Source organism: Platichthys flesus, chromosome 24 (assembly GCF_949316205.1).
Source record: "Platichthys flesus chromosome 24, fPlaFle2.1, whole genome shotgun sequence".
Classification (NCBI taxonomy): Eukaryota; Metazoa; Chordata; class Actinopteri; order Pleuronectiformes; family Pleuronectidae; genus Platichthys; species Platichthys flesus.
This window is the reverse complement of record NC_084968.1, coordinates 7,380,673-7,401,567: the sequence shown is the minus strand read 5'-3', so window position 1 is coordinate 7,401,567 and position 20,895 is coordinate 7,380,673. Positions and strand designations below refer to the sequence as shown.

General features: G+C 44.0%; 1 protein-coding gene across 4 annotated transcripts in view; it reads right to left on the bottom strand.

Moving 5' to 3' along the window:
- Nucleotides 1–20,895, bottom strand: part of LOC133949969 (ADAMTS-like protein 1) — a 91,387-nt gene that overhangs the window by 7,010 nt on the left and 63,482 nt on the right. For all 4 annotated transcript variants that reach the window (XM_062384091.1, XM_062384088.1, XM_062384089.1 and 1 more), the window contains 17 exons: nt 20,476–20,712; nt 18,832–18,958; nt 18,377–18,451; nt 17,231–17,388; nt 15,043–15,154; nt 14,670–14,808; nt 14,533–14,583; nt 14,242–14,446; nt 12,949–13,096; nt 12,770–12,854; nt 8,768–9,093; nt 6,228–6,357; nt 3,375–3,585; nt 3,111–3,290; nt 2,668–2,821; nt 1,490–2,492; nt 1,263–1,390 (listed from right to left, as the gene is read on the bottom strand). In XM_062384091.1, the coding sequence (XP_062240075.1) occupies nt 1,263–1,390; nt 1,490–2,492; nt 2,668–2,821; nt 3,111–3,290; nt 3,375–3,585; nt 6,228–6,357; nt 8,768–9,093; nt 12,770–12,854; nt 12,949–13,096; nt 14,242–14,446; nt 14,533–14,583; nt 14,670–14,808; nt 15,043–15,154; nt 17,231–17,388; nt 18,377–18,451; nt 18,832–18,958; nt 20,476–20,712 (3,469 nt within the window). The remainder of the gene's footprint in view (nt 1–1,262; nt 1,391–1,489; nt 2,493–2,667; nt 2,822–3,110; nt 3,291–3,374; nt 3,586–6,227; nt 6,358–8,767; nt 9,094–12,769; nt 12,855–12,948; nt 13,097–14,241; nt 14,447–14,532; nt 14,584–14,669; nt 14,809–15,042; nt 15,155–17,230; nt 17,389–18,376; nt 18,452–18,831; nt 18,959–20,475; nt 20,713–20,895) is intronic.

Here is a 20,895-nt window from a genome sequence, read left to right as displayed (position 1 = left end):
CTGTAATTGTTGTCGGTTAGGGAGGAAAAGTGCTGGAGTGTCAGGAAACCCCCAAAGTGGCGGTGCTTTGATGGGGAACGCACAGGGGTTGCGACCTGCCTGACACAGAGGAGACTGAGGACAGCGCAGCTCGTAGGTGACCGAGGCCGTGGCACCCTGCACACATTCCCCATCAGTGACTCAGCCCGATGAGGATGTAAGAGCTGACTGTGTTTGTGTTTGTGCGTGTGCGTGTGTGTGTGTTCTCTAAGCTGAAAAGAATGATTTCCCAGAATTTCTGAGCCCAAACCACAAAAGAACAACCCAAAGTACTGTAAACTGGACTACATGAAAGTGTATTAAGGCAAACTCAACTTGACTTCTTGGCAATACTGACTATTGTTTGTAGGAATAGCTCCAAAAACAGTTTTCTCAAAAGAAACGACGATGATCATGATCATCACTGAAGCTGTGTCACACTTGAAGGAAGCTTTGGAGGTATTGATTACCTGTATGTTGTCACCCCTGTGTATTTGTTTGGGAGCAGGATTACACAGAAATAACCTCAAGGATTTCTGAAACGCTTGGTGGAAGGATGCCGTATGGGTCGGGGTCCAGGATCTTTCAAAATGTTTAGCCTTTTCTCAGGCTGACTCCAGTAATATTGATACTCACTTCTAACTCTCAGCAAGAAAGTGAAACTGACTACTATGTTCAGAACCAAGCAGCAAGGTCTGTGTCTTTCAACCCTTTACTGAAGTTCTATTTACTGCATTTCAGATCATATTTTTCAAAACTTTGATAGGTTGACTAAAAATTTGAACTAGCTAAAGTGCAGTCAGGAAGTCTGCCATCTCATCTACACCCACAATTCTCGGTACTTCAAGGCTCCACCAGCCTAGATGCCTTGAGCCAATCACTTTAAGCTGTAGGAGTTAAACATGTCCTCTCCTCTCAAAGATATCAGTTCCCTAAATGTTCCAGATTTTATTTCACCAAGATCCATTAATTATTCTCTGGGAAAATGGTGAATCCTTCCCTTAAGTTTTGTGAGAATATGTTCAAGACAAACAAACAAACAAACAAACAAAACCACGCCAAACAGACAGGGGTGAAAACATAACCTCCTTAGTGTATGCAATGAAGTTCGGAGCATTTGGACAGTCATTATTCACACATTATGAATTAATGAAACCAATCGAGAAGTTAAAATAAATAATCTTCTGTTAAGAACTGAACTTTATTCCAACATATTTAAGAGGTAGCGCGTTCATCTATCTCACCTGTGATCTGAAGCCAAGACGAAAGAGATGTAGACCCAAGACGGTTCCTGGCTGTACACGTGTACAAACCCTCGTCTGCTTTGCTCGGAGACTGAATCCGAAGTGAACCAGTGGGCAACAGGCCTACTCTGCCAACACAAAGACAAAAAGACTATCAACCTAAGACAGTTCTGTCAAAGAACAATCAGCTTCGTGTTTACAACAACAGCTATAGGGGTAGTTCTAACCTGCTATTGTAGAGCAACTCTTTTCCATTCTTTGTCCACGTTCGGGACGGTTCAGGACTCCCTAGTGCTTCACATCTCAACTCCAAACTAGCAACTGGTTTCTGCAGGACAACGGGCACTCCTACATGAACTATTATTTCAGGCAACGGTACGCCTCCAACCTTCCTGGGCCGTTGGATTATTACCGGGTTTCTTGGCCGGGTTGAGTGGATTTTCGGTTTGTAAAGAGGCGGCCCTTGCGTTGAGAATTCTGCGCCCTCTGGAGGGTGAAGAGTAGAGTCATTGGTTTCACCTTGTGTCATGGTGAGCTCACTGAGCAGCTGAGCGATAAGTTGTTCCCCTTGTGATCCTCCTAGGCCTTCAGAGATGCTTTGCAGGATCTCATCCAGCCTGTGTGTGTCAGCGATGAGTACGACTGGGCTGGAAGCTTCCACTCTGGCTCTCTCGTCCTCCAGGGTCGACCTGTGCTTTTCACCGGAGTGTCGTTTATCGGTGGTGTCTTTCTCATCTTGGACAGAGCCTTTGAGTTCGAGCAGATGCTCAACAATGTTGTCATATTGGTTGAGGGAGATGGGTTGCTGCGGAAATCTGTCTCCTGTCAGGGCCGCATCAGACTGCGCTAGCTTTTGTTGTCCCTCTGTGAGGAGCCATGACTGTGGAACAGAGAGCTTATTTTTGCTGCCAATGATCTTGAGGACAAAATGTTCTCGTGCTTGGCCTGCAGCGCAAGTGTAAATCCCAGCGTCAGATGCACGGACCTGGTGAATCTTCACGTATCCCAGTGGTGTTATGGAGAGGTGTGGAAGGCTGACCAGTGGTTTCCCTTCCTTCAGCCATCGAATGTGGCCTTTGCGGAAGTGGCGTGTCGGGCAGCGGAGGACCACAGTTGTCCAGGGCAAGAGGTAGCCGTGGCCTCCCACTACCAACTGTATCTTCTTGCCCTTCCTCCACTGGATGTAAACCTTCTTCTGGGTCAGTATGGTGGGCTCGGGCTTGCTAGGGTCTGGGGTGAAATTGACATGACAAGTGAATGAATTAATTATTTGATTTTTCATTATTTCCTTTGAGACAACTTAGCCATGGTATATGTTTCGCTTAGTATCCACTCTTCCTGTCAATCTCCTTTCTGATACCAGGTCAAATAAACGTAATGCTATTAAACAGTGTTTGTTTCTTACTCTCACAGAGCCTGAGCAAGCAAGGTCGGATCCTGGTCGGTCGGCCAATGAGGGAGCAGTTCTTAGTGTCGATGGTCGAGTATCGCCCATCCTCCCCGAGTCTCCTGCAGATGGCCTGGAGATTCTGAATGCCATTTCCGCAGGTAACAGAACACTGGACGAATAAAGGTTATTTCACAACATTAAACAAATTAGACCCTGCATATACTGTACATATGGCTCTATATTTAGAGTTTGACCATAGAAAGATGGACGACATGATCTCCCCAAAAGTGAAGCCAAAGAGTCTTGCTCCCCACTAGGTGGATGGTTCCAGTATAGGTGTATGATGTGCACATTTCTCCATAACTTTGGTTTTAATTAGTTATTTAATTTATTTTTTATTTTTTAAGTCTACCATTCTGACCAGTTAACAAAAGGGGAACTTGTTGCTTTAAGTTTACCTGGGACCAGTCAGTTGTGACCCAGTGAGGTGGACACACTTGCTTGGCGCAGGGCTGCTGGCTTCCTGGGCTTCTGGAGGGGCAGAAAGTTTCAGGTAGCTCCAAGATGCTGCCATCCGCCAGCCTCTGCTTGCACAGGACCTTCCTCATTTTAACACCACCTCCACAGCTCTGGGAGCACTGCAAAGAGGAACATATTAGAGCGCTAAATGCATCAGATTAACTACGGGGTTGGCCATTTAATGTTGGTGATCTTCCTTTTACCTGTCCCCAGTCGTAGGTGTCCCACATTGGAGGACAGTCAAAGCGGTTACAGGCTTGGACAGGACTGGGCTTGGGATTTGGACAGTCTTCATCCCTCAAAACCTCAGTCCGGTTGCTGTCCCGAGAGGGACGGTGGGTACAAGCCACAGTGCGGGTCAACAGACCAACCCCACAGGTCGCAGAGCAGGAGCTCCACACGCCTGTTCCCCACCTGTAGGACAATATTTATCATTAAAGAGATGCAAAGTTACATGTGTCCAGGATTTAACTAATTCATATGAATGTTAATTGATGAAATACAATAAAGCTGGTTTTACAATCACATTTACTATCCAAAATGACACATGACATTGATGGGTTGAACATGGCTCATTAAGCCACTCAGTGTTTCAAACCGTCTTGGACCTTGAGGGGTTAATGCTTATGTGGAGTCAACCCCTATAGGAATGTCTCTTCATCAATACATTTATATGTATTTTTAAAAAGTGAACACCCTATAATTAAAAGTAGACGGCCCTGCGTACCTACACCTGCAATCCAAAGGTATTTTAGAATTTACAGGGAGGGACACTTAGTTAGCGAAGTTACACTTTAAACTATATCAGCTCAGGAATCGCCAAATACATTTCATTGGATCCGTTGAACACTAGGTTATAGTTTGTATGTTTCAATTTTGACCTGTATTTGCTTAATAGCCGACTACATGGGTTAGATTTGAATTTAAAAGACAGATTTTTTCAACTTTTAACCTTGACTGTCTCTGATTAATCATTGTCTATTATTGTCTCTGTCTCTTCAGCCCATTCTACAATATCTAGGAGAATTCACGAGAAGTTTAGTCAGTTTTATTGATGGGGGGGGGGGGGGGGTTGGTCCCAGGAGAAGACACTCATGCAGTTATATGAATGTTTCAGTGAAATTCATGAAAGTGAATATGAGTGAAAAGGAAAAAAGTGATCCATTGAGCCAAAACCTGGCAATTTCAATGATATGAGACCTCCCTATGGTATTCCTCCTTCACCCACATTTTCACAGGGACCTATGTCGACCAATATTCATGTCATTGTCCGACTAGGTTTTATTCAGGGTGATAAATCCAGCATCAAACTTAATTCAGTGTTTTTACTCCAATCTTCAAAAGTACCGGGTCGCTGTGACTTTAAAGGAATCCAAAGGCTTTGGCCAACATGGCAGAGATTTAATTTTTTGCTTCACAGATGAGTGATATTTCAAAACTATTCATATTGACTCAAGGGTCCAGGGACGCTTCTGGAGCTGTGCTATACCAAAAGCTAAATCTTTCTCTTCAGAGGGAACAGTATCCAAAGAGTGTAGCTTTATATGGGATGGTGAGGAGGCCTCAGGGAGGGAGCAAAGGGCCAAAGGAAACAAGTCCAATGCAGTGTTTGTTGTACCTAAAAACAAGACTCAAGGCCTGGAAAAACAGTCAAGGGCAGGCTGCGAGCCTCTGGGTTTTCTGACGAGGGTGAATGGTGGAATACCGTACGCGGTCTTAACTAGAAATGAATGGCTTACCGCGAAATCCGCGTTCAGCCACAGTTAAGATGTTTCAAATAGCAAGTCATTACGCTGTTTAAATATTCTTGTATTTAATTATGATCAGTGCTCTGAGTATGGTCAACAAAAAGAGGTTAATATTTGCAAGGTCACGTATGGAGTTCCAAGATTTTACATCCACTGTATTACAAATTGATTTCCATTGGATGATGGGTATACAAAAATAAAGCAAAATATTGGCTAAAAGTCCATGGACGCTGAAAGGAGTGCTGAGGGGGTTGCAGCACCCTACAGCCAATAGTTAAACCAAGACGCAAGGACATTTTTTTCAGAAACTTTTGATGAGCCTAACCCTAACCCTAACCCTGCCTGTTGCTAAGAAACTACAGACATCTATATGATGTTACTTCTCCCAATGCAGACAGCCACTTTTGCCTCTTTCTCAAGAGACACATTATCAGAAATTCTTGACTCTGCACTGCCCTCGAGTGGTTGTATTGCTTAACAATCATGCCAATGTATAGGATGCATGGTCGATGGTCTGTAAAAGCAGCATACATGACTCTTAACCGTGTTCGACGGCTTCTTTTTCTTTCCTGCTTTATCATTGGCCCAAGATATCTCAAACTATAATTAGCAGATAGGCCCGAGTTCAATTAAAGTTTTCACTTTCCCAATATAGTGATTTTGTCACTATAATGTGTGATCACTTAGTATCATGCTGTAAATAAAAAAACTTAAAGAAGCTATGTTTAGTAAAGTACAGTTTTTCAGTTCCTCCAAGGACAATATCCCATCGACATCTGATCCCCTCCTGTGTCTGATTGGGACCAGGTTCCACTAGCTTCATTTCCTGCCCTCCGCGACAACCATCCATCCCCGCCACTCTGCCTCAGTGACACTCCGACTGAAGTGGCCTGAACTGTGACTTAATTGGCACAAGTGTTTTTTTTTAGCTACAGGGGGGGAGTGTTGCAGATAAGAAGCACTTCAATCTCTTTTGTGCAGAGCCAGAGAGATTCATTGATTGAACCAGAGGGACTTGGGGAGCTTTTGAAAGTCTCTGAGATAAGTAGTTGCAGGTGTCCGACACAGAGGACATGATTGTCCCCGCTTCTCATATTTAGTCGGGTTCCATTCTTGGAAAACTAATAGAGCACAGCCAGGTTTGAATTCATTTTGCCAATTTAAATGCAGGAAAATTGCTTTCCCCCAAAAAAGGGGATTTTCCTCTTTGTTTGCATAAATCCATCCATCAAGTCTATTTTGATATTAAAGCACACACCTTTCTCAACAATGTGCATCTGATAATAATGTTGGTCTCTTGTGCCGTACCTGGGCGGGCAGGGCTGAGTCCTGCAGTCCTGCAGGAGTTGCGGCGGCCGACGGGAGCTCACGCACAGCCTCTGGTCTGCTGCCTCCCTGGTCTGCTTGTTCAGACAGATCACCACAGCCTCCTGCACACCTGGAATTAGACAGCCCCGAAGCAGATGACCAAACAAGAGCTATTACGCAGGGTTCATTAAAAAAGCATTTTCAAGTTTTAAAAGTGATTATCACATGCTCGCCGTCCCATTTGGTCTTACGACGAGTCGCAAGAATGCAAACACATACTGTTCTTGTTAAGCATCACACGCTCACATATTATCAGATTCACACGCACATGGAGCACAGAATATTGCAAGCAGACACTGTGCTGAAGCAGCCCAGATATTAGGCCCCACAATGAAAGCAAACAGCGGTTGTATCTAATGGGGCACGATGAATATCAAAACAGCACGACCGCCCGCTACACTGAACTGTGGATAAACTTCGAGGGGTGTGATGGCAGGTCATGTTAAAAGCAGCGTAATATGAATCTTGAAATCTGCTTCTAATGTTGGGGACAATAACAGTAAGGCAGGCACCTCAAACGCCATGGCGGTTTGATGGTCCACAGGAGCGCAGCCCTCGGGGTGTGCGCGTGACATCCGATACCGGTCTGTAATCATCCCTGGATGGGAGTTTGTTGGGTTTGGGCGAGCGCGCATACACAGACACTGACAAAGGCCCACACCCATGCGCAAAAGTTAAGTTACACATGCACGCTCTCAGGCAGACAGTAACACACAAACGCACAACCTGGGGCGTGTGTTTGGATGTGGAGGTGGGGAGATTAAAGTGGACTCTGACGAATGTTGGCAGAATGTTTAGGAAAGCTGTCTCTGTCTGCCGCTGTACTGAGAGTCGGCGTCGATCGACCTCTAGGGTTAAATATGCGGTGTTCTGTCTATTATCATCTAACATCACATAACTCACTTCAAAGCCCATAATGGCAGCGCTTTAGTCATCCGCTGACATAATGTCGCTGGTCACTGCTGTGACTCTTCGCATTCTTTTTTGAAATAACAACTGGGACAACTGAATCAGAGTAAGAGAGTGAGGTTTTGCCTTTAGGATGTATTCTGAATTTAATCGGGGGCGTAGAGTTTTAACCTGTGAATCCATCCCAATAGCAGATACATGCATTCAGACTAGAATTGTCTGTCCTACCCTGACACAGCCTGAAAATTTCGGCGAGTTCGACCTAAACCCGACAGGCATTCTGTTTTTGTGTCCTAAGTTTCCCCCGACTAAAGGCACAGTAGCGTACAAAACCAAGTAGGGAGCCCAGCCAACGTGAAGGAACCTGATCCGAACCCAAGTATCAGTTCAAAATGTTCGTCCGAACGTGACTCATCGGCTCCCCTTGGACTTGGTTGAGGTATCCACACCATTTGATCCAGAATACACATCGCCCACAGCATTAGTCAAGAAGGGGTCGGTTCAGGTGAAGGCTGAGGTTTGGGAAGTGGAGGTCAATCTGCTTTTTCTCGCCTACACATCATTACAGGACGTAGCAGGGTTGGATTTCCCACCAGGGAGTATATTCTATCCATATCACTGATGGGTGTGTGGAGGTCAGTGAAAAATGAAGAAATTACAGTGTTTGGTCATATTAACAATAATATAATAATATTGATGAGCTATAATATATATCTTTTCAATTTATTTTGTTTCCCCTTCTGGAACAAAGCTTTGGGGGCTTGTGGGTTTTTGTGTGTGAGGGAACTGAGCTGAACTGTGGTTGGGAGGACTTCCATGTTTTGAGTTTTGGATTTGTTGGATAACCAGGAAGTGGAGGACATTTGTTCATTTAAAAACTGAGCTGCATGGAACTGGATTGAACTAGTAGGAATATAAAGACTTCTTTCTTTTCTGATATAACTGTTGGACTACTCCGTTTTGGATTTTAATTAAATAATTTGATTCCACCGCTACAATGAGAAAAAATAAAATGACGGTTTAATGTAGGATCTCTCTGATTAATAAACTCTGCAAAGGAGGTGATGTTTATCTGCCTTTGTTTAATTTCCATGACATTTTGTGGACTCTTAATTTTGGTCAGGAGGCCAGATCCAGGACTTTTTAAACCATTAAACATTGTAATTTTTTCAACATTCATTCATTGTTTTCTCAGAGAATAATTTAGGCATGTTCAGGGGACTGATATTTATGAGTGTGTGCAAGTTGGTGCAGCTTGTCTGAATTTAAGGGGTTTCTTGGGCCTTGGCAGAGGTTTGCTCTCGACTGAGTGCCATTAGACAATGTGTTTGGTTGCGCCCTGGCCCAAGGCCTCTGGTGATGGCAATATCAGTCTATTGTTTCTGGTTGTCCTGCAATGAGGCCCAGTCTCAAATATTTTCAAAAATATTTTGGATGGGTATCAATAACTTGTAACTGTTTTAGCATAATGATGTTGACATTTAGCTAAAATCACTTTGTCTAAGCGCGACCACAGAGAAGCATGCAGTTCACTCTCTTTACTCATTAAAGAGGGAAGTAACGATCCATACCTCCCCCACAACTCTCCGAGCACTCCGTAAATCCTTCATATTCCCAGTCGTGCAGCTCCTCTCTTTCAGGTTTCTCTTCCTCCTCCTCCTCCTGCTCCTCCTCCTCCTCCCCTTCCCTTTTGCTTTCTTTTCCTTGGCCCGCGACACCAGAGCAGGGGTTACGGTAGCAGGGCTGGCTCGCCGCAGGTTTGGGCCCCTCGCACTCGTCATCTGGCAGGTCCGCCACAGTCTGGGAGAAGGAGAGCAGCACCTGGCACTTGACGGCGCGTCGCTGGGTTCCGGCGCCGCATGTCCTGCTGCAGGGCTGCCAGGGAGCGGGGATGAAGCTGAGGAATACGAGGCGAGGCGTTTGAGAAAGCAAAACAGAGCACGATCCATCACGGACATATGAAAACAAACAGCATGCTGTTCATTCAGGAAGTATTGCCCCATATATCAAATTCAGTCATCTCCTAAGTTCATAAATTCACACTGGATTTTGTTTTCATCCTGCTGCGGTTAATTAAACAGCTGTGAGGACTTAGGACCAGCCGTTCTTGGATAAACAGCTTTCGTGCGCATCCTTCCCTCGTCTTAAAGGACGGATCAGTGAGGGAAATACTTGAAGATCACTGGTGCTCATGAACGCCCGAGGGCTCGTCAAGGTTGGGTGAGAATTAAGACCCAGAGCCTGAGAACTGTCACCCTTTGGCAGAGCGCAAAAGAATAATAAACCCCAAACGTGTGAGAGGGAGAGACGTATAAAATCCCAGTTTTATCTTCAGATTTAATTGACACTCTCAGTGGGATTCTAACTGTCTTGGGAATGCATATAAAAAAATGGGAAAAAATCACAAGAAAAACGCTCAGTTCTTTGAAGGCTCAAGAAAGAGGGACGTTGACATCCCGCCGTGCGCTGTAGAATTTTCATTCTGGTTGAATGATGGGTAAACCTGGTGTTTGAGGAGATCACAGCGGCTGCTTAATGTCATTCTTTAGTTCATTAACTGCTCACGCAATGACGGAGCACCGGAGGAATTCTCACGCGAAAATACCGAAATACAAAGAAGATTTGTAACACGACGTGCACCAGATACTCTTCAAATATTTATACGTTGTTCATGCTCGAGTCTGAATGGATTTGAATAGATGGTTGCCCACACTGGTGCAGATCCACCAGCATGTTTAACAGCTGACCACAGCCATTTTGGGCCAAGGGCAGCAGAACATGTGTGGATGAGTGAGGGTGTTAGAGGGCAGCCCAGATGTTTACTACCCAACAGGAGCGGTCCTGTTTAGGGCGTGCTTAACTTTCTTCTGTTTGGCTAGGATAATTTAAGATATACATATATATATATATATTTTAAAATTCATACATGTACAAAGGAATGTTTAAGACCAAATACTACACAAGCTGAATTGATTCCGCTGAATAACCCTTGTTACTGTGCAAATCAGTGTCTAACTAAAGTCGCCTGCCGATGGAAAATGTCCACATGATGTTGTGATAATTCTGATGCAGATGAAAGGTTGCTGAGCCATTAATCTTCCACCCATCTACTTTCTATTCCCCTCATCCTTTGAGGGTCACATGGAGACTGGGGCCCAGCTATTGGCTGAAAAGCGTGGGGGCACACTCTGGACAGGTCGCCAGTCCATTACGGGGCCAAGATACAGAGGCAAACAACTATTCACACTCACTGCTACAGGCAATTATAGAGTCCCCATTTAACCTTTGGATGGTGGGAGGAAGCCAGAGTGGACTCGTCAGTAAAAAAAAAGAATTGTTGGGTAATTCTAGTTTCGGGAGTTTTCATGAGAAAAAATATCTGCTGTTTTCCTGAAATGGCTAAAAATGTTTGTTGTATCAATGCACGGTGATCATGTTATGTTATGTTGTTGGTCATGTTAGTTTAAAGGGGGGAGTGTCCCCCGTCATCCCCCTGCAAATCACCTACGGGTTTTGAGACACAGAGATATTTCTCTTATAGTCAGTCGGCGTGGATCTGGTTGAGCAGAGCTGAACACTGGGAATCAAGAAATTCACAATGTGTCAACCATATTACCGGAGCACAAATGTTCCCGTAAGTGACTGCACTTAATAAAAGCCCCACATCAGAGTTGTACAGCTGATTCCAGTGTACATGTAAACCTTAGAGGTAACCAGCCAGCTGCATTTTTTCCTTGGCTGCGCGGCGTGACCACAACACAAGAGCACCCCGCTGTTTTGTAAGATGCCTCAATAAAGAGCTCATAATTACAGCACAGCTCGGCCCTTTTTACGAGAGCCGAGAGACTCGCCGTGTTTTTCGGACAAACAAATGAATCACCGGCAGTGAGACCTTGGAACAGGAACAACGAAGTCAACAGGCGAACCCGCGGAAATGTTGATCTTCATGCGTTGTTAAAGTACATCTGTCAGTTCAAAAACAATCTTGATTTCATTCATGGAAGGACACAATGCAACGCAATGTTTCTTTGCGATATCTGCCAAAGCTCCGTTGTAATCACGTCAATTAAATTTCCCTAGACGGAAATATTTTATTTATTCATGGCAGAGGTAATTTGAAAAAAAACTAAGAAACACTTGGCAAACCCTGGGAGCATATATGGCTTTAATTTTTCAGGCAGATGCACAGTGGTGGTTGAAGGCAGCCATAAGTTCTGGGAATGGAAGTGCAATAAGTGTGACGCAGGAATTTCCTTCTCCTTCCTCTCACATCCGTAACCTGGCCCCATATGGTGGGCAGATATTGTTGTTGGCTTGTGAATGACCCCGTGTATTATACACAGATATGTATGTGCTATTGGAGGACAGACATGTTGTTTTTGCTGCATTCGAGCAAACTTGCATGCTTTGACGTTTCGCTCTCTTTCCCGTCCCACCTGGCGCTCCAAAGACAAGTCAAAGCAATAGATGTTTAGGAACTGGCAAACATGGTCCCTAATACAAGTCATGCAAGACACTGGGTAGAGTCCAAGCATTGTCTGTCTCGAGAGGACAGCCTGTATTAGTCAACTGGTATGTGGGACAAGCACATCTGGAACATCTAAGGGCTTGCTGAGGTAATGCTGGTAGCCGGTGACTGAACTGTCTGATTGTTTCCAAGAAGATGCTTTTTTTTTCCTCTTTCAAATTCAGTTCCCCTTTTCACCTTTTATAACCTAATGCAACAAACTAATTACTCAGATCTGTGCTCATGTTCACTGAAGTGCCATCAAACATCTGTCTTAAGCAGGGCTGCATTCTTCTGTCTTCTTCTGATGCTCCGCCCACCACGTCTGACGATCATTTGCTCTGCACAGGTTTGAAACGAGACAAGCCGGTGCACGTTTTGAAAGGCGACATTAAAAAATACCGGGGAGCTACAGCTGCTCATTTTGCCGGCGAAGTTGACGAAAATGGCACCTGACATGAACACGACCGCGATGCAGCCGCGGTTTTCTTGGCAGCACCGGCTCCTGTCTCCTTCAATTTCACCTCCGGGTTACTCTTGAACTGTGCACTGTGAAAAGTGTTGTTGAAACAGTGTACCTGGGACCTGACTTTTGCCTCTTTACCCTGAAGAGCAACAGTCATTTTTGAAAAGGGGGAAATGAGTGCTGTGATTTTTTTTCCCCTCACAGGTTTTCTGGGCTGTGAACCATAGGAGGCTTGTAAAGGTTTAGCACCTCTGACATTAACCCGGGGTTCAACGCGGCTACGTGATCTGGGTGACAAGTGTGTGTGTGCGTGTGTGTTTGGAATTACTGAACACACACTATTGCTTTAGAATCACTGCCCTGTGGTAGAATGCCTCAAACAGTAAACTTGAACATTTTTGTCACAAGAATGGGATGGACGGACAAGCCCAAAAGCCGGCAACTGGCAGCATAAAAACTGGATTATTTATTATCAAATTATTATTATAAAAGCTTGACATGTAATTCCTTCTTAAAGGTATGGGACACAATGAATGGAGAAACAGGGATGAGAAAAGTTGTGATTTCATCAACACGTTAGTGTGATAGGCTGGTACTTACGTTGCCTCCTCCATCACTGTGATCTCCTCCTCCAGCTCTATTGCCTGCTTATGCCACACAGGTTTCGCCTCAACTGGGAGTGTATCTGGAGCAAATGACCCAGAAAAGACAACGGAAATACAACTTTATTTCACAAATCAGCAAAGTTTAGAGGTTCGGACGTGACCAAAACGGCTTACCCATGGTCTTGTAGCAGGGCACGGTAACCAGGCACTCCTCCTTGATGTGGGGTTTGGTGGTGGGGCTGCAGCCTCCGGCGTGGAGCCCCCTGTGATCGATGCAAAGCACCACTCTGTAGCGTAGGCCCTGTCCACAGGTCACCGTGCACTGATGACGACAGCCCGCCATAATCAATTAAAAACTTAGCCACTGATGATAATTGCCATACGCAGACAGGTTAACATGTCTGATCCTGTGACCACTTCACTTCAGAAAGCCCTTGGTTTTTGACTTGAATAAAGAGACTTTCCAAAGCTCACTGCTCAGGAGTCCACTCTGTCCACCCTCTGCCAAAACAAGCATTTAAAACGCAGAGGAAGAATGTTCTGGGTAAACAGCATCCCATGTTTTTAGGAGGCCGCAAATCTGACTCCCTGTGCCTCTACTTATGCCTGTATGAGTGCTGAGGTTCAAAAATCCCCATGAGGAAGTCCTGAGGGGCTTTTATGGTGAATGAGACTGAAACTTCATTACATGAGTAAACGAACTAGGAAGGTCAGATTCATGCACGTGCACCATCCTAATAGCCTGGATGTGAATGGTCCACAGAAAGTTTAAGAACTCCATGCGTGCTGCTTGACTTAAGGGCTTTTATTAAAGCGTTGTATGTTTTGGATGCTGCATTCAAAGGAGGAGGGTGAAGGACACTCGTGGTGGAGTTAGCAGGGCTTCCCGTAATCACACAGCGAGGCGTGTTTTAACTTTGCAGCTGCGGGAGGGTTCGAGCGCGTTGAGGATGCTGCTTAACATCTGAAGAGCTGGGAAAATCACAGGTACGTCTTTATCAAAAGTATATTTGGTTAAAACAATATATATTCTAACCTGAGGGGTTAATTGAGACCCAATTTAGCGACCTGCAGACGTTCCAGGTGGAAACTGCCCCGATCACAGAGAAACATCTCTTTACTTTTGGTTGGGAGACATTTTTTGCTGAAGTTCAAGGGCTGCATCCTTCGGAGGCCGCGTTAGAAGACCTATAGTGTCCCCACACGCAGCCGAAAAATGCGTCCTTTCATTCCCGAGGAATAAAGACCAAACATCTAAAAGTGCGCGTGTAAACAAATTTAAAGTGGCATTGAAACTTTCTCGGTGTCTCCAATTCACCTCTGTTGATTGGTAACAGCAATAAAGGCGGGGTGAGCTGGTGATGCCAGGTAGGCCGCGTCTCTGAAGCATGCAGCCCCTGAATTGAGACAAAGCTTTTCTGATGCTTTATAGCAACCTATAAAATATACTTAAACAGAGGGACCTACGGGTGACCACTCCTGTGCCAGCCAAGTGGGGCAGTCGTAGGTGTTGCAGGGCTGCAGGATGGCCGTTTTTGGGGAGTAGAGGCACTTCCACTCCTCTGTGAGAGTGATGACTCCCTGCATGTCTTCCTCCACACAGGACACCGAGCGACTCTGGATGCCCCCGCCGCACGAAGTGGAGCAGGCGGTCCAGGGACTGCTCTCCCATCTGGTGTTTCGAAAGGTGAACATGTCATGAAGAGATTGATGCATTCTGGGAGATGGGAATTCATCGCACAGGAGTTGAGTACATACCGGGGCAGGGGCTGGTAGAGGTCATACGGCATAATTTGCTTGTACCCATCACTAAAAGGTAGAATCAAATTTGAAGAAATTAGGGTTTGCAACTGACAGATCTTTGACATGGCTTGTATGTACCTTTGCTCTCTAACCTGGCCAGGCAAGGCTCCATGTTGCATTCCTGCAGTTTAGGTTTGGGTTTGACGTTCTCTGGGTAATAATGGCAGTACTGATCCACAACCACTCGGCCGCTGCGCAGGTCAAAGCACTCTGCAGAGGTTAGCTGGTAACCTACAGAGGAGGAAGTGTCACATGTCTCAACAGTTTATTTATATTTACTTAAAAGTCTATCATTCATGTGAGCAATAGACTTTAACAATCAATAGTTTAGATTAACAGAAGACGAGTTAAGTGCATTACGGTTATCAAGGCGAGAAGATATCAAAGCATGTACATCTTGCACATCTGCAACTGATTAAAATGATGTGCCAGCAGTCCATTGCCAGCAGTCCAATGTGGGCCTACCTCCACCACATGTGACGGAGCAGGGGAAGAAGTCGGTCTCTCTCCAGCGGTGGATGATCGGCTGGTAGTAGATGTACTGGACCACGCTGTCTGCTCCACTGGTCAACTCAACCTACACCAACAGGGCGTCACAATTTTAGCAATATTTTGAGCCATTTTTGGAAAATATCCTAGAGCCACAACGACTAGTCAACTAATGCATTCGTTGATTGACAGAAAATAAATTGTGGCCATTCTTTATAGCAAATTAAATAGTCCCCACTTGCTGACGTTGATTAGAACAATAAAGAAGAGGACTGGTTTCTCTACTCTCTTCAAACAACTGCCGCTGGTTATTCCTAAGTAAATGTCACAAGTCCTCTAAAAAAAAAAAATCGGTCAAGAAGTGAGACTGGAGGGAAAAGTGCTGAGGCAGAGGAAAGTATAAAGCTTTGACAAAACCAGCGGATGACTGAAACAGACTGGAGTCTACGGAGAGATGTTCTTTTTCCACTCAGAGACATTGGAAGAATTTGATGCCGAGTAACACGATACGTTCATTTCTGCTCATTGGAAGGTCAAACAGCTGCTGGGTGGACGTGGTGATTAATAATTTCCTGGACGAGCGTTGAAGATTTCTCTGTGTTTTACTGAAATAATGAAAACAGAAGGTACTTTGTATCATAAACATTTTTTCTTCTTCCACGCTCACACCTCTAACATATTGAAGAGCAGCCACACGACGGATTATTACTACAGGACCTTGTTGTTACGTTCATGTGTTTACAGTGGAAATACTGCCAGGGAGCTTTTTAACTGTGATTTTCCATTTGTCCAAACTTTTTTCCAGCGCTGCAACATCAGCCGACTGTCATCAGATTAGAAAATTACACATTCACAATATTTCCTCTCAGATTTCTGTCTCCCCAGTACTTATTTACCGTCCGAGCCTGGCTCGTGTTTATGAGGGGGAAGTTTTCACAGTACATGGTCGGTATCATTTTAATGTCCACTCTCTGGCCCCAGTCTGAGTGTGTGTTTGTGTGTGTGAGCGACAGAGCCAAAAACGATGTTGTAATCATTGTGTCATGGCATTGTATCAGGAAAGGATCCTATGCTCCACTACTGAATGACTGAATTGTTATTACACAAAACTAAAATGTGACATTTGATAAGCAGACCTATGATAATATTTCTCTGAGGCTTGAAGTTGCATCGTGAATCAAATCCAAGTTTCATCAACTATTAGCTGACAGTCAGACATTTATTTTGGCATTAAGACATCTAAAGTCAACCACTGGATTTGGAGCTCCAGTTCTGTGAGCTACTATTGTTATCACTGCACGACACACCGCTTCGAAAAATACTTATACCCTCATTTGCATTTCATATTTAAGAGGCGCACACATACAATTTGATATCTTTAAATCTAAACATCCGAAATCGAATCTCCTCTGAACTCTGCGGGACTCGTAGTGAGTTCAGCGGGAGTTCATGGAAACTTATCAGAGTACAGTTTGGCCGGGGCCACACCATTTTCAAAGCGTTGCGTTGCAAAAACTACAGTTTTTGGTTTAAGCTGCGGAAAGGAAAACAGAAATGTCCCCGTGATGTCAGTTATTGAGTGGACTAAAGCGGATTGGGATCATTTGCAAGCAAAGCCCATAAGGAAGCAGCCTGAAGGTTGCTGGTTTCAGTTGCTGAATTGATGACATTGTTCACGTGAAACTTTCCAGAAATTATGTTAAACCTGCAATAACTGATTTTCTGGCCACTTTAGGCCAGCGTCAACAGGACACTGTTGCTTATTTACACATCCAGCAGTTATAAGCGGAATTTAAGTCCAATATACACTTAACTCCCCCCGACCCTGTGTGTGTGTGTGTGTGCGCTAACAAAGTAACTAAACGCCTGGATGGATTTTCAGCAAACTTGTTGTGAATGTGTCTTGGAAGGGTATCTCCAGATTATTAACACATTATTATTATATAATTATCGGTTGGGGGTGTGAGGGATGGCACCCCTGCGGTAAAGGACTGTATGCTTTTCACATGAACGATGAAGGGGAAAGAGTAGTATCTACTAAGTTTGTACGAAATCCTGCTTGCCTGCTAAAGACTGTAAAACCTTTACGGATGGCCACGACAGCCGTGTCAGATGCTCTCTTTCTTAACTGGGGTCACTGGGACTGATGCATTTGAGATCTTACTTTGACAGTGAAGTCAGCTCCAAGTGGGCCAGTGACTCTCAGGATCTCCTTGTCAGAGAGTTTCTGGTAGTCCAGGGTGGTGTTCTCCAGATGGTACTGCCCTGATGCGTCGAAGACCAGGTCACCTTTGACCCCTTGCAGGGTCTTACTCTCCACATCTAAAGAGGAAACAGAGGAGGAATCGAGAGCACAATTGACTCATCATGGTCAGAAAGAGGAAACTGATAGTCATAGAATCCACCAACGTCATGAGACCTGAGCTTTGCCTTTATTGTCAGTATCATAGTCAATTCTCGCATTTTCTTAACACACAATGAAACTGAAAATAAGTCTGAAGAAGTTATAGAATGTGGAGATACTTTCATGTATCTGAGGTCTTCAGTCCAGTCACACACAAAGAACATAGTGTGTCTGTTGCGTTTGGAGGCAAAGCCTCTCACTTTGGCAATCCCTCATGTAGGTCTGTGAGCAGGCCAGCGCTGCACTGAGCTTTTCCATTGTTTGACCTCACGTCAACTTTGGCCTAACAAGGTCTTTTGTGACTCCAGCAAGGAAGTTTAAACAAAAACAAGGTGGGAAACACAGGAACAAGCTGCAACCATAAGCAGTCAGCGTCTGCCGACAGATGGTTACAATTTAAGTGCCCGCGGCCAACAAAGGAGCAGGAGGAAATATTTAATGAAAAATTGACCCATTCAGAAAAAGAAGTGCTTTCGTCCGAGCTCAGGAAATGACCTTGGAAGCGAGAGATAGGTGCAGAGATGGAGCAATTGTTATCAATTTGATTCAGAGGGGAGTTTCGTGCCGGTGCTTTGACATCAGTGGTATTTGCTGCTAAGTCTTACATCTTCTTAGAGCCAGAGCAAAATAAATACCTCTTCTGGCTATTCTGAGTCACCTTTAAAACAAAAAAAACTTTCTTAATTAACTGTCTTAATGAGAGAGGCTGACAACGTAATGTTAATTATAGCTTGTTGTTTGGGCGAGATGTTTTTTAAAAGGTTTTACTAGAACACACAACCTGTAGTATAATTCAAATAGCACATGTAGTACACTTGGGTTGAAAAGTGCAGTATTTTGGCATTTAAATATAAATATGATCAACTATTTTGGATGGAAGGGCACCCTGGACCTACCAGGACTTACACAAGTGATCTGGGCCTTTCAGAACCAGACGCACATGACGACTCTTGTAGGGGACGACCACGACGGTGTCCTCAGCTTGGGTGAGACAAACAGACAGAGGGGGGGAGAGAGGGAGAGGTGGGAGGGGGAGGGGGAAGGGGAGGGGGAGGGGGAGGGGGAGCGAGAGAGAGAGAGAGAGAGAGAGAGAGAGAGAGAGAGAGAGAGAGAGAATACTGTAATTCAACTTCAGCAATATAATTATATTATTTTACACTATCGATCGAGTCTTGCACTTCTCTAAAGTGACATGGACCAAATTAAAAAGTCAGTATGGGTAAAAGTCAAAAACATTTTTGTCAAAGATGGTGTCTGTCATTTTAGGTCATTCTTATCCCAACGATGTTTGTTCAAGTCTTTATTTTTTGGTTTTAATTAATTATCTAAACAAACGACTGCCTTGGGTGAAGACGCTTTACTTTTTCCTGAAGCATGCTGGGATTTGTAGTGTCCTCGCACAAGTCGGCAGGAGGAGCCGTCTCCATTGCAGACACCACAATTGTCCTCCTTTGTTGAGCTTCCCAGCTCATGATCGCAACCTACAATCTGTAACACAAAGAAGAATAATCAGGGACTTTCACAGCGACCTGATTACTTAACACTTTTTCTGGGAGCTTAAGCAATCGGCAGTAAATGTACGTTAGGCTCATGTGCAAAGAGGAACAGATGAAATAAAAGGAAAAATGAAAACAAGTCCCAGTAAATGAAAAACATCTTGGTTCTGTTAAACCTTCAATTGAGATTTAAAAAGAATGTCTTTCTTCATGCCATGTAAATGTTGTCATCGAATGATCCAAACAAACCAAACCCTCCGGTTTCTTCCACATTCATGCCACTGCTATTGTTTGCATTATAGAGATAGCATGATAAATCCACTGTGAACTGATCACGCATCTTACAAAAGGAAAAAAAGTTCCCTCACTGTTTTCTGTTAAATATTATCTTCAAGCATCCATATTTGATTGATGGCGTTTTTCCGAAATCTCCGTCGGTAAGGAAAACCAAAAACCCCAGTGTGATTTTAAGCATGTTGGAGAGTGCATTAAAATTCTGAACTATTTCCTGGGCTGTCAGTCAAAAGCCCAGTCTCAACTGTTCTTCTCATTGGATATTCATTTGTAAAGCAGATGGCATGATGTTCAGTCAGCCTTTATATACGATGCATGAGTGTTTCTGCAGCCAACTGCACTGTCAAGCTGAAGCCTGTGAACCAGTAAATTAAATATATATATATAACTGCACATAATGTATGGATATGCGTATCAACAGATTTATTTAAATTTGGTCATGTAGATCTATGCATTATTTAATCAGAAATACACAAAAATTTGGGAAAAAGTTATATTTTGCAGTGCTAAAGGAGGTGGAATTAAAAAACATGGATCAAACCCCTGACGCTAATCTCCCTCAAAATTGAATAGGTCCTTCTTTTGGTCATGCCCCACCCATGCAAAACATTTCATGGTTTTAGCGCAACAAAAGCAGACCAACATAACCTCCTTTATGGAGGTTAATACAATTTTGAGTTTGGATTAACCCTTAAATCCTCCAAGTGCCCTTCCATTCTTGATTAAATTAAACTGTTAAATTAAACTGCATTTTTTTTTTAACGTCTAAATACTAGTCAGATGTTTCACTGAAGTTTTTATTTTACTCAGCAAAACAAATACTTTGCACAGATATGCACTACATTTGTCCGATTTTCATAAAATGCACTGCATATTTGTGCTCAAGTTCTCCAAGGAGCCTGTGGCTGCTCCCAACTTGCTGGTATGCAAGTGTCCTCTGAAAAATACATTTTTGAGATTTTCTTAACAGCAATTGATCGAAATCACATGTTTTGGTTTATGAGAAGTTTCTCGTGGGATCCCAAAAAACTGTGCAAATGCGAAACACTGAGACACAGAGCTACAGACAGGTCGCCTCTCTCACAATATTGTGAGTCTACAATTAAGTATTTTGGCGATAAAATCTACATATTTCAACAATAGATACATACAAATATATATATAAACTCTTCAGTGACAGAAAGTCATTAAAAGGTCTCGGATTCGGTCTCCTACCTGGCAGACTCCACTGATACACATGTCCAAGGACTCTGTGTAACAGCGAGTCCCGTCCAGAACCTTGGGCGCCAGCTCCACCACGAAGCCAGAACCTTTTGCTTTGCACTTGAGAGCGCAGGGGTTGTCCGGGTCGTTGTACAGAGGCAGCCACTCGTGGTACTGACCCTGGTGTCGCACGTCTGCGTGAGCGGAACACTGCTGGGCACGGAAATCACCAGCCTCTGGAGGGCAGTCCTGAGCGCAACACAGACAAGATTATTCTAGATTGAATCAGTATAAAATATATCACATAATGGATAAAGGTGTAGATATATGTGGGGAAAAGATTGTTAATGTCACACATCTCTGTGGTTGAAGTTTTGGCTGCTGCATGTAATAACCAGCTTACCAAGATTAGATGAAAACAAAATGGATTGT